This window comes from Stegostoma tigrinum, chromosome 26 (assembly GCF_030684315.1).
Source record: "Stegostoma tigrinum isolate sSteTig4 chromosome 26, sSteTig4.hap1, whole genome shotgun sequence".
NCBI classification, from domain to species: domain Eukaryota; kingdom Metazoa; phylum Chordata; class Chondrichthyes; order Orectolobiformes; family Stegostomatidae; genus Stegostoma; species Stegostoma tigrinum.
Genome location: NC_081379.1, coordinates 8218424 through 8236222, shown reverse-complemented (window position 1 = coordinate 8236222; position 17799 = coordinate 8218424). Strand labels below are relative to the sequence as shown.

The window sequence follows — 17799 nt, the reverse complement described above, 5'->3', positions numbered from 1 at the left end:
AGACTGGGACCCGTGGGCACAGCCTTAGAATTAGAGGGGGTAAATTTAAAACGGAAATGAGGAGACATTTCTTCAGCCAGAGAGTGGTGGGCTTGTGGAATTCATTGCCACGGAGCGCAGTGGAGTCCGGGACATTAAATGCCTTCAAGACAGAGATTGATCATTTCTCGCAAGGAATTAAGGGCTACGGGGAGAGTGCAGGGAAGTGGAGTTGAAATACCCATCAGCTATGATTAAATGGTGGAGTGGACTTGATGGGCCGAATGGCCTTACTTCCACTCCTATGTCTATTGGTCTTATTTCAAACAGGAGCCTCCAGAGTTTTAGACTCTCCACATTTATTGTCAGAACCCCTTGGAATCTTAGCTGTTCCAATCAACTCACCCCTCACCCTCTAAACTCCAGCAGGTACAAGCCTAGTCTGTGAAACTGAGTGTTGGCAGCTACCTGATCAAACACAAGAAAGGCAATGTGAAGAAATAAAGAAGATAAGAGAGATGATTGGAAATCCCGTCTGAGAGAAGGGCAGACTTTGTTCAAGGTTGACCTTTCTGGAAGAGAAACAGCAGGGGATTCAACTTTGGAACAATCGCAAAATGCTGCAGATGCTGCCAATCTGAACTTTCAAAGGGGAAAGCACGACGCGTCAGCCCGTCAAGCAGCACTGAGAGAAATCTTGGAAGTGGATGAAGGGTCGCTGGACCTGAAACGCTAACTCTGAATTCTCTCCACAGATGCTGCCAGACCTGCGTGGCTTCTCCAGCAACTTCTGTTTCTGGTCTTTGGTCAGGACTGGAGCTGTTAGGAATGTGGCAGTTGCTGAGATGTTGCAGATCTGGGTGACTTTTTGTGTAAGCGAGTTCGAGAAATCCACCCGAAGCCAACCGCTATCTCAACCAACTGGGTAGAGTTTTGCTTCCGTTTAGTTTGAGCGGTCAGTGCAAAAAAAACTTCTCTTTAAATTTGAACATACGTCTAAAGCAAAGCTCAGTTTGCAGACGCCTTCTGAAACGAGAGCGATTGGTAGAAAACTATTTTCAATTTAACTCGTGGGCGTGGCTAGGTTTTATTTTTGGCGTGGCTTATTTTACTACCAGGAAAGATAGCGGAAACGTAGTTTTACGGCTTGACGTAGCTTGCGTCTAAAATTCCCCTCATCCTATTTTGCGCCGGTTTGGTTAAAAAATTTAGCTGAGTCCACGTTGATTGAAACCAGCACAAGCCAAAGGAAAATAAACTCATCTTAGCCACCAGGACACAGGGTCCTTTATTCATTTCCTTCTTTAGAGGGCGCAGTAACCTTGAAGCTGGACTGCAGCCTTTCGGAAATCCCTTGTTAGCAATGGCCAGTCATTGAGTCTTCACTGTGGCTCTTATGGTTTGATTAAACGCTGGCGGTAACCGTGCCTCACAATGGGAGCGAACTCTGGTGGAAGGTACGATTCCTGGACTATGTAAAGCGGTGCTTAGAATGCGCGGAAGTGAATTCTGCTGGTGAAACACACCTTCTGAATAAACTTGGACGCACAAGGGAGCAGGTTGTGGATGGTGCCGCATGGGGGCGGGAATTTGAGCCGAAGTTGCCCCCAGTACGGATGTGTCTTGCAATACGTGTTTGCCTTGGCCTCTTGGTGTGATATCTCTGGAAAGGGACGTAACATCCTCCTGGCGGCATTGAACTGGCAAGACGTATTTAAAGGAGCCCAGCGAAAGGTTCCCACTATTTGGGACTTCCTAGCCGAAGTAAATCACGATAAGGTTCCTGTTCCCAATCGATCCCACAGCAACCGAGCATCAAGGCTGGTGTTTTGGAGCGAACAGGTAACACTGGGATTATAAATTACAATGTTACCATGACTTCCTTCTTGAGGGGAAAAAAGTGAGTCATGTTAAGTGATCTCTTCAGCGTTGAAGTGACAATGGAAAGCTGAGCTTAGACTTTCTCGGAGCTAAAGCAGCTTCTTTTGGGGGATGTGCCCAGGTTCTTTTTGATTGTTATAATGTTGTCTAAAGGGAAACCGGTTTCTGCAATAGGAGACTATTTTCTGAAAAGCAACGTGGCTACTTTAAGAATGGATTTCTCTGTGGGTATGCATGTGTAAGAAGCTTTATTCCACAAGCTGAAATTCCTTTGTTTTTGAGGACAAATTGCCCCTTTTTTGCCCTTTTTTAAAAAGAAACTAAATTAGCAAACGACTTGTGGGAACCCATCAGATTGAATGAGGATGTGATGCCTTTGGGCAGTTTGCTTGTGGTCGGAGCACTTTGCAGTCATTATGATCCTTCATGTATGAAAAGGATGAATGTGAACTCTCCAGTTCTTTGCAGGTGTAGTGCAAAAGGTTCGGGAATTTTTTTTAAAAAAGAAAACACATTGTGACCCGTGGAGGTCGTATTTTCTAGTTGCCAGTCAGGAAAAAAAAATAAGATGATTTGAGTTGAATAAGATTTTTGTTATGAAGTGGCGGATCAAGAACGAAGGTATGGAATGGGGAGGAAGTCACTTCTCTTCCAGGAATACTAACCTTGAAATTCCGCTGTTTTCTTCTATATATATTTTATTTTGTTTCCTTTCGTGTGTTTGATCAGGTAGTTACCAAAACTCAATTTCACAGGCAGGGCTTGTACCTGCTGAGATTAGAGGGCGAGGCAACATGATTGAAACATTTGAGATCCCAAGGGGTCTTAGCAGAGTAGACGTGGAAAGGATGTTTCCTCTCGTTTGAGAGTCTAGAACTCGGAGGTCACTGTTTTTAAAATAGGGGGTTGCTCCTTTAAGACGGACTTGAGGAAAATTTCTTTTCTCAGAGATGGCTGTAATCTTTGGTGCTCCCTCAAAAGGCGATGGAAGCAGAGTCTCTACATTTTTTTTTTAGGGCAGAGATAGGCTGTTTGTATCCTCGATACAAAAAATATTTCGCACAGAACTGGTGGGTTGAAGGCATAAGAGTGTGAGATGGGTCATTGCCCCCGTTCCCAGTTCTTAGGAAGATATTCAGAGCTCTTTATTGTTTGCCAACATTGGCAAAAAGTAAAATACACACAAAGTAAGGAAAAGGCTGCAGTAAAATGTGGATCTTGTTCCCTGTGTTACTTTCGTTGTGCTGTTGTTGTTTCCTTTTGATACATTATTCAGTCAATGCAATGTTATATTCTTTGTAAAGAAAGAGGAACTAATTATTATGTGACTATACATCCCAGAGTGCCAGATCTACTTCTATCCTGCAGTCAGGTGGCTAGCAATTCTATCAGTTCACTGATACATGGAAATGTGTAAGAAATATATTCAGTAAAGCTTCAGCACTCGGAGTCTGAAAAAATGTGATTTATTTCAAACTCTTGAGAGCCAGAAGACATAACATGGTGGTCGTAGGTACTCTGTGAGTGGCACCAAAAGTGAGCGATCTCTCAGCTCAGCATGGCATTCTCCCTGTGGCCGGGTGTGGCAGTCTCTCGGTGGCCCAGCTTCGTGGTCTTTTGACCTGGCACAGCCTCAACATGGATTTCCGGTCTTGAGATGACTCCAGAGCCATCACCTGGTCTTGAGAACCTGGAGATGAAGACCGGCATGATCTGGAGTCAGGGCCTGGTGCAGACTGGAGACTAAGTGCCAGCGTGAACTGGGTTGGAAGAACTGTTATTCTGAACTTTCTACTTCTTTTATAATTTATTCCAAGATCTGTAATGCTGGACTTTATATTTCTTTATTGTTCTATCTTTTTCCCTGAAGAATTTGTACTCAAGATTTACCTTGAGTTAGTGGTGACTTGTAAACTTTTCACTGTACTCGCTTGAGTACATGTGACAACAAAGCTCATTCTAACTGTAATTCTAAAGACATTTCAAATAAATTAAGTTTATGCTGAAGCTGAATTAGATTGAAGAGCAAAAGTCAACCTGAATTAGTGCCAAAGACAACAAAAAACTTGTTTAATGTGCAGACATGAAATGGTGGCCACTACAGGCCAGCGTGAATCGGGAAATTATTGGTGTCATAGAGCCAGTCGAGAAATGTCAATGTAAGTGCAGACTCCCATTCAAATAGCTTTCTAAAAGGTAGTAGTAAAGAAACAAAGATCAGCTACATGATTTTAATGGGGTGAAGAGAAAGGGTTAAATTCATTTAATAACAAGGACATGAGACAGTAAAAACCCAGACACAAATATTTGATCGGGTTAGGACCCATCTCCAGCAAAAGTCAAATCATCCAATCCAGCAATTAATTATGAATTTCAAAGCCTAATGCTGGAAGCAGATGAGGTTGCTAATCATTTCTGAATATGATTAAATTTGAAATACAAAAATATTTGATTTCCAAGAACACAATTCACAATATCAAAAGCTATAGACACTGCCAGAGTACAACAAGCCACATGAAGCTGACTACTCCAACTACTGACTTCCAGTTAAGAGTAGAGAAATACAGCAGGATTGCTGTGGTGAAATAGCAATGAAAGAATGCATGCCAGACAGAGAAAAATGTGCAGCAGCTGTGGATAACCGCATGAGTTAACGTTGAGAAAGAAATGTCCTGCATTTGCATCAAGCTGCAGACCTTGTGGAAAGCCCAATCCATGGAAAAAGATGTTCACAACAAAGGAAGTGGTATTTGAAAGTATCATGAGACAGAGCATTGGGGTGAATGAGGAGACTTGGCATACTCTAGTAGATGGCAACAACACAACAGGCATAGGAATCAGAGAGCTGCATGAATTAATGGGCCAGAGTGCCTATGGAAAATAAATCCTCCCAATCATTCAGATCGAGGTGAGAGTGAGAAGGAAGCTCATAACCACATCCATCTGAAACTGAAATTTGATACTAGAGCATGGAGCTATGTCATGCTATAACTAAAGATCTTTCTTTGAAGATTGGAAAGAAGCTATTTACCTGAGGTAAGATACTCTGAAACCAAGTCAATGTCATGATAAAGCCGTAGAGGGGAGCTAAAATTCAATACCTAGAAAAAACCCAAATCAGAGGGATACACAAAGATAAAAATATCTGAGCTTTGTATTTGTAAATGTATTCACAATAGAGAAGGATGACTTAGGTCAAGAAATGAAGGATGGGAAACAAATTAGTGTTGGGAGGGAGGAGGTAATTTTGGTTTTAGCAGCTTTAAAGTGGATAAATAACCAGAACCAGATGAGATAAGGCAGAGATGAGAACCAGATAAGGCAGGCATGGGAGACGGGGAGGAGATTACAGGGACTCTGACATAAATCTTCAAATCTTCTCCATCCAACGGAGGGGTGCCAGAGGACTGGAGGACAGCCAGCGTGGTACATAAAGTGGCTGGGACACTTACTTTTATTAGTCAAGGTATTAATTACAAAGGCAAGGAGGTTATATGTAGTTCCATCGTAATGCTAGTTAAGCCATGGCTGGAATGCTGTGCGGTTCTAGTTGCACCACATTAGGAAGGATGTGATTGCACTAGAGTGTGCATAAGAGATTAATCAGAATGTTTCTGGGTTCAGTTCTGCCATGAAGAGAGACTAGCTAGGCTGGAGTTGCTTTCCTTAGTAGAGAAGACTGAGGGGAGGTCTGCTTGAGGTGTACAAAGCTCTGAGCGGCATAGACAGGGTAGATAGGGAGAAACCGTTCCCCTTTTGGAGGCATCAGATACCAAGGGGCATAGTTTTAAGCTAATGAGCAGGGGATTTAGAAGGGTTTGAGGATTTTTCTTCCACCCTGAGAGTTGTGTGATTGGATTCGCTGCCTAGAAAGGTCAAAGACACAGGCACCTTCATGGTGACAGTAGACGGAGAAGAAGGTTTTCTAAGATTTATAAAGGGATCTTGAGCAAATATGTCAGTGGCTCAAAAATGGCAAATGGAGTTCAATCTGGATAAATCTGAGGTATTGCATTTTGGTACCACGAACCAGAGTAGAGCTTATATAATTAATGGTAGGGCCTTGGATTGTGTTGTAGAACAGGGGGATCTCGGGCTGTAAGTACATAATTCTTTTGAGGTTTGCGTCACATATAGACAGGGTGGTTAAAAAGGTGCTTGGCACACTTGCCTTCATTGCTCAGTCCCTCAAGTATAGGAGTTGGGAAGTTATTGAGGTTGTACAAGACACTGGTGAGGCCTCTTCTGGAATACTGTGTCCAGTTCTGGGCACCCAGTGAAAAGGAAGGATATTATGCAACTGGAGAAGGTTCAGAAGAGATTTACCAGGATGTTGCTGGGTATGGAAGGTTTGAGTTATAAAGAAATGCTGGATAGGCTGGGACTTTCACTAAACCGTAGGAGGTTAAGAGGTGATCTGATAGAAGTTCATAAAATAATGAGGTGTGTATATAGAATTAATGGTAGTTGTCTTTTCCATAGGATGGGGGAACTTCAAGACCAGAGTCACCTGTTTATGGTAAGAGGGGAGAGATTTAAAATACATAACAGGCAATTTTTTTACATAGAGCGTGGTTTGCATGTGGAATGAACTTGATGAGGAAGTGATGGATATGGGTATAGTTACAACATTTAAAGGACATTTTACATGAATAGGAAAGGTTTGGAGGGATATGGGCCAAGAGCAGGCAGGTGGGACTAGTTTAATTTGGAAGTAAGTTCTGCATGGACGAGTTGGACCAAAGGGACTGTTTCCATGCTGTCTGACTCTGATTCCAGAACTATTTAGATCAGCACTTGAAATTCCACAGCATACAAAGCAGTGGGCTGAGTGCTGGAAAATGGGATTAGAGTAAGTAGGTATTTGACTGTTGCAAACACCATGGACTGAAAGGTCTCTCTCCATGCTGTAAAAACTCTTGACTTCTATTTTAACTCTGTTACATGTCACTGAAACACACGATCTTACTGTCCGTGGGATTGAGCAGTTGCCAACAGCTACAGCTTATCCTGAGGTTATGAGAGTTGAAGATAGTACACCCACTGAGAAGCGGTCTCCAAACAGAAGTAAGGAAGATCTGGCATGAATGTATCTAAAGTGTTTGTATTGACACATTTTTTTTGATGTTTTGAAGATTTTGAACATCACATCAATATTGCTGTTGTGGAGCAATGTGATTTATTCCCCATGTAAAGTACCAGTAGAAGTCAGGGGAAAGCCTGAAAGTGGGCTCCAACAGTTGGAACTAAAAGAAGTGATTACCATAACCTAGAGCTTGGGCAAATTCCTTCATTAAGGGCAAATGACAACTGATCTCATCTGATCTCAGAAGCTAAGTAGACTTAGGCCTGGTTAGTACTTGGGTGGGAGTCTGCCCAAGAATACCAGGTGCATTGGGCTTAGGGGGCGGCATGATGGCTGAGTGGTTAGCACTGATGCCTCGCTGCGCCAGCCACTCAGGTTCGAATCTACCCAAGTTGACTGGTGTGAAGATGGCACATTCTGCCTTTTGGGTGCTGTGGTTGCATCCCACATCCAAAGATGTGCAGGTTAGGGTGGACTGGCCATGCTAGATTGCCCATTGTGTCCAGGGACGTGTAGGGACTAGGTGGATTAGCAGGATTAGAGGGATCGACCTGGATGGGATGCTGTTCGGAAGGTTGGTGTAGGCTTGATTGGCCGAATGGCCTGCTTCCACAATGCAGAGATCCTATGATGATAATGGTTTGGAGTCATATACTGAAGCCATCAAGGAAAATATTGAAAGACACTTGCTTGATATGAAAGAAGGAAGATTTGGAAAGTTCAGCAGCTAAAGAGGGTTTCCTAAAACTGCAGCATTCGAAGATGAAAAGCCAGGACTGAATGATGAGCAGAGCATACTGTGACCTGCTTAAAAAGGAGATTGCAGAAGAGCATCTGCCAGCTATACAGGAAACAGAAGAGATGTCCAAGAGGAGATCTGAACCTTGAGTCCCAACTTCAACAGTGTGTGCTTTAAATGGAAGAATTTAAAAAATAAAACGGTGACAGTACTGAGTTCTGACAACACAATGAACTGCAGATGCACTTCAATACTATTACAGTCGAAGAACGCTTGCTTTTACTGGAGACTAATAACAAATAGTGAGAAATGTTGGAGAATTTGGAAGAGGAAATAGCAAATACAAGAAGACCAGCGAGGGTGGGTACAAGAAACTGAAAATCTGACAGAAACTAGTACATAGAATGATTGAAAGAGAAAAAGAAACTACAGAATTGTAATTCAGAGATTGCGAAGTGCTGACTTGCAGTATGAAGCTTCTGCTGAAGAGACCACCTAGGCAATACTGCGAAAGTCCCTTTTTTCTGAGGAAAGATAACAACTGGACTCTAAAGGTGTTCCGTTTAATTATAAATAGAGATAACAAAGTGTGGAGCTGGATGAACACAGCAGGCCGAGCAGCATCCTAGGAGCACAAAAGCTGACGTTTCGGGCCTAGACCCTTCATTTTTCTGATGAAGGGTCTAGGCCCGAAACGTCAGCTTTTGTGCTGCTCGGCCTGCTGTGTTCATCCAGCTCCACGCTTTGTTATCTCAGATTCTCCAGCATCTGCAGTTCCCATTATCTCAGTTTAATTATATATGTCAATTTGTATTAGTAATCTTCAGTGTGAAGTTTAATGATAGGAACGGGTATATTTGGCAAAGGTTCTTTTTTAAAAAGGGAAGTGTTACATTGTGCTTTTGTGCTCCTGAGATGCTGCTTGGCCTGCTGTGTTCATCCAGCCTCACATTTTGTTGTCTTGGATTCTCCAGCACCTGCAGTTCCCATTATCTCTGTTACATTGTTATGTTTTATAAAGAGCTAATTTATCATTTGAGGGTATCCGGGGTACCACGTTTTGCTGCTGCACTACAGTCAAGTGCTGACCAACTAATCCAGCAGCCACAAGGAGAACTGTAGGAAATGCATTTGAGACTAAGCATGTGTCATTTCAAACTTGTGGGAACCAGAGATCTAACCATGTCATTTAGGATCATAGTTAATCCAGCTCACAGCATGTGCATACAGTTGGAAGAAAATATATTGCTAGTGTGCTTGTATGCCAATTGTTTCCCTGTTGACTTGCAGAATTTTGTGGGTGGATTGGATCATCCGCCTAAAAGCAAGCTATAATCTCTATTCATGCAATTGGCGTCCAGTATAAAGCAAAGAAATCGCATTTTCCATAGCTCCGTTCAAGAGTTCAGGACAGCTAGCTATTTACATTCAATTAAGTTTTGAATGGTCACTAATTTAGGAAATGTCCCAGCTAATTTGTGCCCAGCAAACTCCCACAAACAGCAATCAGGTAAATGACAAGAACTGTTTGTGGTGGCTGAGAGGTTAAATATTATTAGCCAGTAAACCAGGAAAGAATCTCTGTCTCTCTGCCTCTCTCGCACTGGAGGATCAGGCTGGATTTACTATGCTTGAGTGAAACTTGACCCCTTAAGCTTCTGATTGTGAAACAAGAATACAACCCACTAAGTAGCAGGCACTAATTGTAGGAACCAGATGCAATTTTAACCAGGCTTTCTGTGAGAAGATTCCAGTGTACAAGGTAGAAGCAGATTGGCAGCTAGCCAAGAAACAGAAGTGGCCCTTTTGATAAGCCTAACACTTGTGGGACCAACAGGGACAGGGTGCTTCTGAGTCCCATTTGAGTTCCCAACTGTCTGGATATATACCTCCACATCACCATTTGAACTCCTGTTTTGAATGTCCTTCTTCCCCAACTTGAGCCCGGTTGAACAGCCTCAGTACACGTTATTTTAGAACTAACAAACAAAACTGATCAAAGAGATTGAAAAGCAAACACACTACTTTACCTGTTTCCTGGGTTCGCTCATAAGCTTGTCCTCAATCATCAATTCCTGGGAGTCCAGATGCATCATTTTTTATTTTGAAACACGTGGCAATTGTAGCACCGTGCATGAAAAGTAGTGGATTCCAAATCTCAAGATTTTATAAACCACCTCTGCATGCCCCCTCCTCTCTATTTTAAAAATGCTTGAATGAGATGTGAGCATTGGTGGCTGGGCAAGCATTTAATGTCCTTTCCTAATTGACCTTGAAGCCGGTGGTGAGCCACTCTATTCCTTCTGAAATGGCTGAGCAGCCTGGCCAGTTGCAGTTAAAAATCAAGAGCTACACGGTCATGTCTAGGCCAGATAAAGATGGCAGATAGCAATCCCTAAAGAACATTAGTGAACAAGATGTGTTTTAAAACAGTTGTAACAGTCCAGTACTCGCTTTCAACCCCAAATTTTATTAATGTGGATTAAATTGCTCAGATGCCATGGTGGGATTTGGAACCAAGAAAAGGTAAGGCTCCAGACAACTAGACCAGTGATTTTATCATTGCACTACTAACTCAATTGCCTGTTATTAACGGATGTATTTGTCAGTTTAAAAATTTTCTCCTTTTTTCTTAAAGCACCCTGAATTTATATGGAACATTTTATGGCTGCAGCATGTCCCGAAGTGCCTTACAGCTAATTAAACACTTCTGAAGTGCAGTCACAGTTATAATGTCAGAAATGACATGCAGCAGTGAGAATTAATTGTCTACTTTCTGGCATTGATGTTTAAGTTTTTACTGAGGCCTTTGCGAGAGATTTCCTACGATGATAGAAGGTAGAGAGACTTTGGCTGTAGAATTCTATGTTGTGAAAGTTGCTGTTACTATTCATACTAAAACAATGTGATATGTTTTCTCTGTGTATAAATAGACTGCTTAAATGTTTGGATTTGCTTGGACTTTGAGAAGGAGGACTGATTAGAGTGATTAGCTTTACTCATCTGAAAGTGACTCATTTTTCGTTTTCATTTATTATGGGGTTACTATGCCGTCATTCCAGGACTTGGGAAAGTAATTGTTGAGGAATGCATTCTCAGTGGTGACACTATATTTGAACAGACATTCTTTGAAACCTCTTGCCAATATTGAATTGTTTATGGCATGTACTGCTAATCAGTAATTCACTCTCGCTGTCATATACCTGTAGCATTCACACGGAAAATTCTAATGTCTCAGCTGTATCTGTCCCATTGCAGCACATGTACATTCACACATGAATTAATCTGGAGATTGAAGTACAGGATTGTGTAAAGCTGGATAGTTAAGATATTTGCAAACTTTTATAATGAAACATTTTTCCAGTTATTTCCTTCCTTGTCAATGTTGTGTACTCCCATTTAATTGCAGGTAGCAATCAAAGCTTGCATCATCCTGACTTGGAACTGCATTGCAGTTTGTTGTGCCTGAAATGGATAGTATGTTGTAAACCAAGCTCTGCTATTCCTGGAGTTGTCACAAAAGGTAAAGATTTAACAAAGTGCACAGAAATCCCCAATCTTTTATGATCAGAGATAATGGGGACTGCAGATGCTGGAGAATCCAAGATAATAAAATGTGAAGCTGGATGAACATAGCAGGCCAAGAAGCATCTCAGGAGCACAAAAGCTGACGTTTCGGGCCTTGACCCTTCATCAGAGAGGAGGATGAAGACTCTTTTCTGATGAAGGGTCTAGGCCCGAAACGTCAGCTTTTGTGCTCCTGAGATGCTGTTTAGCCTGTTGTGTTCGTCCAGCTTCACACTTTGTTATCCCAATCTTTTATATCAAGATTGAAGGAAAGCTGTTATTCTTTATACTCAATTATCCTTTATGACAAATAGATTATAGCTATATGTAAACAATTATAAACTGTCAACCTGTTTCTGTCTCTGGGTCTCCTCTCCAGGTACATGCACTTGAAGCAGGAAGTGCAGAGTGACTTGTTCATACAAATTTATGAATTATCAAAAGCTGCAGCTTACAGTAACTGCTTTACAGAAAGTTAGCACTTCACATTTCTGGAGGTATGAAAACTTCTAGCTCTCACCTACAAACTGTTAAGAGCTAACTGCAATTGGTAGCACGGCACAGATCAATTAGCTACTTGTTGCCAGCCAAAATCTCTCTCCATTCTGAACACCCAGCACCACTTAACAATTGGACATTTGGTAGCAGATTAAATGATCAGTGTAAATAAAAGTTGGTAGCTTGATTTTTAGAGTGTAGCAAACTCTTTCATGATCCTTGGTTTCTAAACATAAAAATAGAGATAGTCTTTGCACATTTCCTCGTTGTTGGGTCAATAACCAAGAACTCCCTTGTTGACAGTGCAATGAATGTGCCCAGCCCTCATTGACTGCACGGCTAAGAATGGGCAATAAATGTGAACCCCATGTCCTATACTGAATATATTAAATTGAGAATTCATATAATAACATGTCACTAAAACTTCAAGAGAAATCTGGGATGAATGATATATCATTCTCGCATTGATACTCCATCTCCTGAAACAATTTTAAAAAATGAGCACCAGAATGATCTTTTCCGAGTTAAGAATTAGCCACTGTTAAAAATCATATCTTTCCAAGGCAACGGTATGGTAACAGGGCTGTGTTTGGGCTCCACATCCGCCTGCCTCATTGTTTTTTTTTCCCCAGCGTAGGTTCACGAGGCCAATTCCCAGAATGGTGGGACTATCATATGTTGAAGGATTGGAGCGACTGGGCTCGTATACACTTGAGTTTAGGAGAATGAGAGGGGATCTGATTGAGACGTATAAGATAATTAAAGCATTGGACACTCTGGAGGCAGGAAGCATGTTTCCGTTGATGGGTGAGTCCAGAACCAGAGGACACAGTTTAAAAATAAGGGGTAGGCCATTTAGAACAAAGTTGAGGAGAAGCTTCTTCACCCAGAGAGTGGTGGATATATGGAATGCTCTGCCCCAGAAGGCAGTGGAGGCCAAGTCTCTGGATACTTTCAAGAAAGAAATACAGCTCTTAAAGATAGTGGAATCAAGGGTTATGGGGATAAGGCAGGAACAGGATACTGATTGTGGATGATCAGCCATGATCATAATGAATGGTGCTGGCTCGAAGGGCCAAATGGTCTACTTCTGCACCTATTGTCTATTGTCTTTTCTGTTTTTTCTCCTTTTTTTTCCTTTTTAGAACATAGAACATAGAACAGTACAGCACAGAACAGGCCCTTCAGCCCACAATGTTGTGCCGACCATTGATCCTCATGTATGCACCCTCAAATTTCTGTGACCATATACATGTCCAGCAGTCTCTTAAATGACCCCAATGACCTTGCTTCCACAACTGCTGCTGGCAACGCATTCCATGCTCTCACAACTCTCTGCGTAAGTTCCCCTTTTTCTTTAAAGCCTCCTACATTAGGGTCGTCAGTGGCATCTGCACAGAAGCAAACACGGGCCATGTGCAGAGGTGGCAGCCTCCCAATCGTGTTTCGGGATGCAGAAGCAATGGCAGTGGAAAGGCCCCCCACGCGGCGGTCGGAGGCAGTGGCGGTGGAAAGGCCTCCTCCTGCTCCCCGGCAGTCAGAGGCAGTGGCGGTGGAAAGGGGGTCCCCTTGTTGTTATGGGATGGTGACAGCGATAGCAACAAAGCACCTTCTAGAGGTTAGAGGCAGCATTGGCAGCAACAAATGCAGTTCCTCCAGCGACTGGGGAGCAGGGTGGCAGCAGCTGCAGGCTTATTGATACTGCTTGCTGTGGCTAGGCCCATGTGCAAGATAAGACTTTAAGGCCTGGATGATTTCCTTTCCTTGCTCTTGTTTCTTTAATTTCTGCTTTTGGTGTGCTTTTCTTCAATTCTGCTTTTGTACCTAAGATGATGCCAGAGAATGGACACTTGGTGAACTTTTCACTGTACTCTTGTATTCCTGTAATTGAGTACATGTGATTAAAGAATCTAATTCTAGTCCTTTCTAAGACTTTATAGGCTCTAGTTAGGCCCCATTTAAAATACTGTGTCCAATTTTGGGCCCCACACCTCAAGAAGGACATACTGGCACTGGAGCGTGTCCAGCAGAGATTCACACGGATGATCCCTGGGATGGTGGTTTAACGTAAGATGAACGGCTAAGGATCCTGGGATTGTATTCATTAGAGTTTAGAAGGTTGAGAGGAGATCTGTTAGAAACATACAAGATAATGTGTGGCTTAGAAAGGGTGGATGCTGGGAAGTTGTTTCCGTTAAGCGGGGAGACTAGGACCCGTGGGCACAGCCTTTAAAATTAGAGGGGGTAAATTTAAAATGGAAATGAGGCGACATTTCTTCAGCCAGAGTGGTTGGGCCTGTGGAATTCATTGCCACAGAGCGCAGTGGAGGCCGGGACGTTAGATATCTTCAAGGCAGAGATTGATAAATTCTTGATCTCACAAGGAGTCAAGGGCTACGGGGAGAGTGTGGGTAAGTGCAGTTGAAATGCCCATCAGCCATGATTAAATGGTGGAGTGGACTCGATGGGCCGAATGGTCTTACTTCCACTTCTATGTCTTATGGTCTAATGATTCTTGGAGCAATAAGTTGATTGCAAAAGTTCATTCATGGTTCATTTATATAGCAGAATCACTTCATTAGGTAACATGTCTCTCACTTGTGTGCATTAAGTCTCATGCCAGAGCTTTGAGCATATCATGTAGTTTGACCTTTCAATGCTGCACAGCTAGAGATTTCGTCTAGGGTGGTGGAGACAAATAGAATAAGTCTCTGCTGTCTACTTCACGAAGATGTACAAGATCCTACACTGCCATTGAGAACTTGCATTTAAGAGTTTTTCTGAGATTCTGGCCAATTAGGTCAACTATTTCAATGTGGCTTGTGGGATCTTGCTCCATGCAATTAGGTTACTGCATTTGCTACCTTGCAACAGGAACTATATACTTAAAATATTTATTTTGCCTATTCTGCTTTTAAAACCTAAACTGATATCTTCACAAATGAAGTATTTCTGTTGAGGAAGAGATCGAGTTGACTCTCAAAATCTAAACCCACCTGTGGATGGAAGAAGAAAATATCTAGAAGGAACAAGATGAAATAGTGATTTTTTTTTTTATTTTCTACCCTCCAAGATGGGATCTTAACTGTGGATAAACTAACATTACAGCACATTAAGATCCTAGCAGACATTACTTGCGGGGAAGTTAGATGAAATCTGGCTTGATAGATTGGTTTTAACATAGTGGTTTCTCAGTGAAACATGAGCATGCAATGCTGTGTATTTGGTTTTAACAATAAAACAGAAGTTTATTGTACCAGAGAAAAGATCATAAAGTAGATTAACTGAAATAATGACATATCACAATCCCATTAAAATATAATCCCAAGAACATCCTTTTACAGTACTGAAAGACCAGAGAGAATTCCCTTCTCTACTGCATCTAGGCACTTAACCAATGCTGTGATTCCTGGTGAAAAATCTCACAACGCCAGGTTACAGTCCAACAGTTTTATTTGGAAACACAAGCTTTCGGATAAACCTGTTGGACTACTGTCAGGCGTTGTGTAATTTTTGACTTTGTCCACCCCAGTCCAACACCAGCACCTCCACATCATTAATTCCTACTTCTCAGAATTTGATTTTTCTCTTCTAGGTCTTCAAAATTGAATTTAGACTCTGTGTTTCAAATAACCTCTTCAGGGTCATAATCAAACGCTTCTGGTCTGGATCTTGCAAACTAAACTTCTGAAAGAACCTACTTCTTGACAGTTCTAAACCATCTCCCTTCTTCAGGACTGAGACCACAAAATGCTGAACATCACAATAGGTCAGGCCATATCCATGAATGCTGTCTGACCCACTGTGATCCCAGGGGGAAGCAATGGCCTAGTGGTATTATCGCTGGACTGTTAATCCAGAGACCCAGCTAATGTTCTGGGGACCCGGGTTCGAATCCAGCCACGGCAGATGGTGGAATTTGAATTCAATCGATATCTGGAATTAAGAATCTAATGATGACCGTGAATCCATTGTCAATTGTTGGGAAAAATCCATCTGGTTCACTGATGTTTTTTAGGGAAGGAAACTGCCATCTTTACCTGGTCTGGCCTATATGGGACTCCAGACCCACAGCAATGTGGTTGACTCTTAACTGCCCAATCAGCAATAAATGTTACCTAGCCAGCAAAACCCTCATCCTTTGAATGAATAAAGAAACAAAAATCTTTTGCTTTCAGTTCAGATTCCAGCATCTGCAATAATTTGCTTCTCCCTTCTTCAGGAGATGGTTTTACACATCCAGCTCCAGCTGTGACTTCTCCAATCTGAAACCTAAAAGGCTTTTCAAAATATGGATGATCAATCCTTCCCACCACATGCCAGGCAAAAATAAATGTATTTCCAGATCCTTCTAACTGAAGTCTAATACACTGTACTGTTTAGAGATAATAGGGACTACAGATGCTGGAGAATCTGAGATAACAAGGTGTACAGCTGGATGAACACAGCAGGCCAAGCAACATCTTAGGAGCAGGAAAGCTGGTGTTTCGGGCCTAGACCCTTCATCAGAAAATCTGAAAATCAGATGACTGCTTGGAGGAACTTTTAAGAATCTGAATGCCACTTCCATTCTCACTGAGATTCATTTTGATGAGCTATGTGTCATTTTAGTGACCAGCACTTCTCCTAATGTCCTCCTTAAATTGCCTTTTACCGGAGATTTGAAGAGGATTTCTGGAATACATCAGTAAACTTTTTTTAACTTGACCAGCATTCTATTAACGTTTATAGTCGTACAGCACGGTAATAGACCTTTCGGTCCAACTCATTCATGCTGACCAGCTATCCTAAATTAATCTAATCCCATTTACCAATATTTGGTTCATATCCTTCTAAACCCTTCCTATTCATCTACACACCCAGATGTCTTTTTAAATGTTGTAATTGTATCAGCCTCCACCACTTCCTCTGGCAGTTCATTCCAAACACGCACCACCCTCTGTGTGAAAATGTTGCCCCTTGGTTCCCTTTTAAATCTTATCCCTCTCATCTTAAACCCGTGCCTTCTAGTTTTGGGCTTCCCCACCCCGGGTTTAAAGACCTTGCCCATTTACCCTGTCCGTGCCCCTCGCGATTTCATAAACGTCTATAAGGTCACTTCTATAAGTACTGCACTAAGAATGGGAGGTAGGACAAGTGGCAGAGCGACATTCCCTGCCGCAGGAAGTGGAGAGCAAAGTCAGCTTCTTCCAAGTCTCTGGTACACAGCATCCCTTTCTCTTGATGTATCTTAAAACCTGACACTTGGTGTCATCCACCACACCTTCACTGGTTCTGGGTGTATGGAGCTTGCGTATACTATTCCATGAAAGTGGTGTCCTTCAAATTCATGGTTTAGCATTTCCAGGTAAGTTCAAATTATGCGTTTTTTAAAAAAAAAAGGACTTTTAAACTGACATATAGTATTAATGTGGCACCAATCCAATTACAGAAAATTTTGGAAGTACTTGGCAGCATCTGTGGAGAGAAAAGATGCAAATATCAATGGCTCAAGTCTCACCCCAGAATTTAAGCACGATCTATGCAGACGTTCCAGTATAATACCGAGAAAGTTTTATGTTACCGGAGGTGCCATCTTGTGAATGAGGCATTAAACCGAGGCCCTGGTCACTAACATGAAACATAATCAATTTTAGGCTCCAAATGATCAAGCATTCCAGCTTTGTTTTTATTTCAGACTTGTGGTAATGCAATGTTTTGGGTTTGCACCAATTTAATTCCTGTCATCTACTTTGCCAAAGTAACCAGTGATAGAGTAAGCATAGTTACCATGGGGAAAAAATCGTCATGGCTGATTAAGACTGGGGAGTTTGTAGACCTAATGGATTAGAGTTCTGCAATGGGTATTTTTGATCTAGATTTTAGAAACTCATTTGACACTTTATACAGAAGAGGCTTATTCACAAGTTTGTTCACGTTGCATGGAAATGATAACAAAGCATTAGGTTATGTTGACACTTGACTAATGTGGCACGTTAATAGGATATTGAGACAGAAAGATATTTGCTAGCAGTATCAGATATTGGTGTGTGCCTACTGTGGTTTACAA

At 42.0% G+C, this 17799-nt stretch overlaps 1 protein-coding gene across 3 annotated transcripts in view; it reads left to right on the top strand.

Annotated features, from left to right (window-relative positions):
• Window positions 1-966: 966 nt before the first annotated feature.
• Window positions 967-17799, top strand: part of ydjc (YdjC chitooligosaccharide deacetylase homolog) — a 73877-nt gene continuing 57044 nt past the window's right edge. Inside the window, exons 1-2 of one of the 3 annotated variants that reach the window (XM_048556036.2) lie at window positions 1710-1821; window positions 11095-11208. Coding sequence is in view for 1 of the 3 variants with exons in the window: in XM_048556037.2 (XP_048411994.1) it covers window positions 1546-1821 (276 nt within the window). In the remaining 2 variants the exon portion in view is untranslated. Of the gene's footprint in view, window positions 1822-11094; window positions 11209-17799 lie in introns of all 3 variants that reach the window. The other 2 variants (XM_048556037.2, XM_048556035.2) reach the window with 2 other exon arrangements.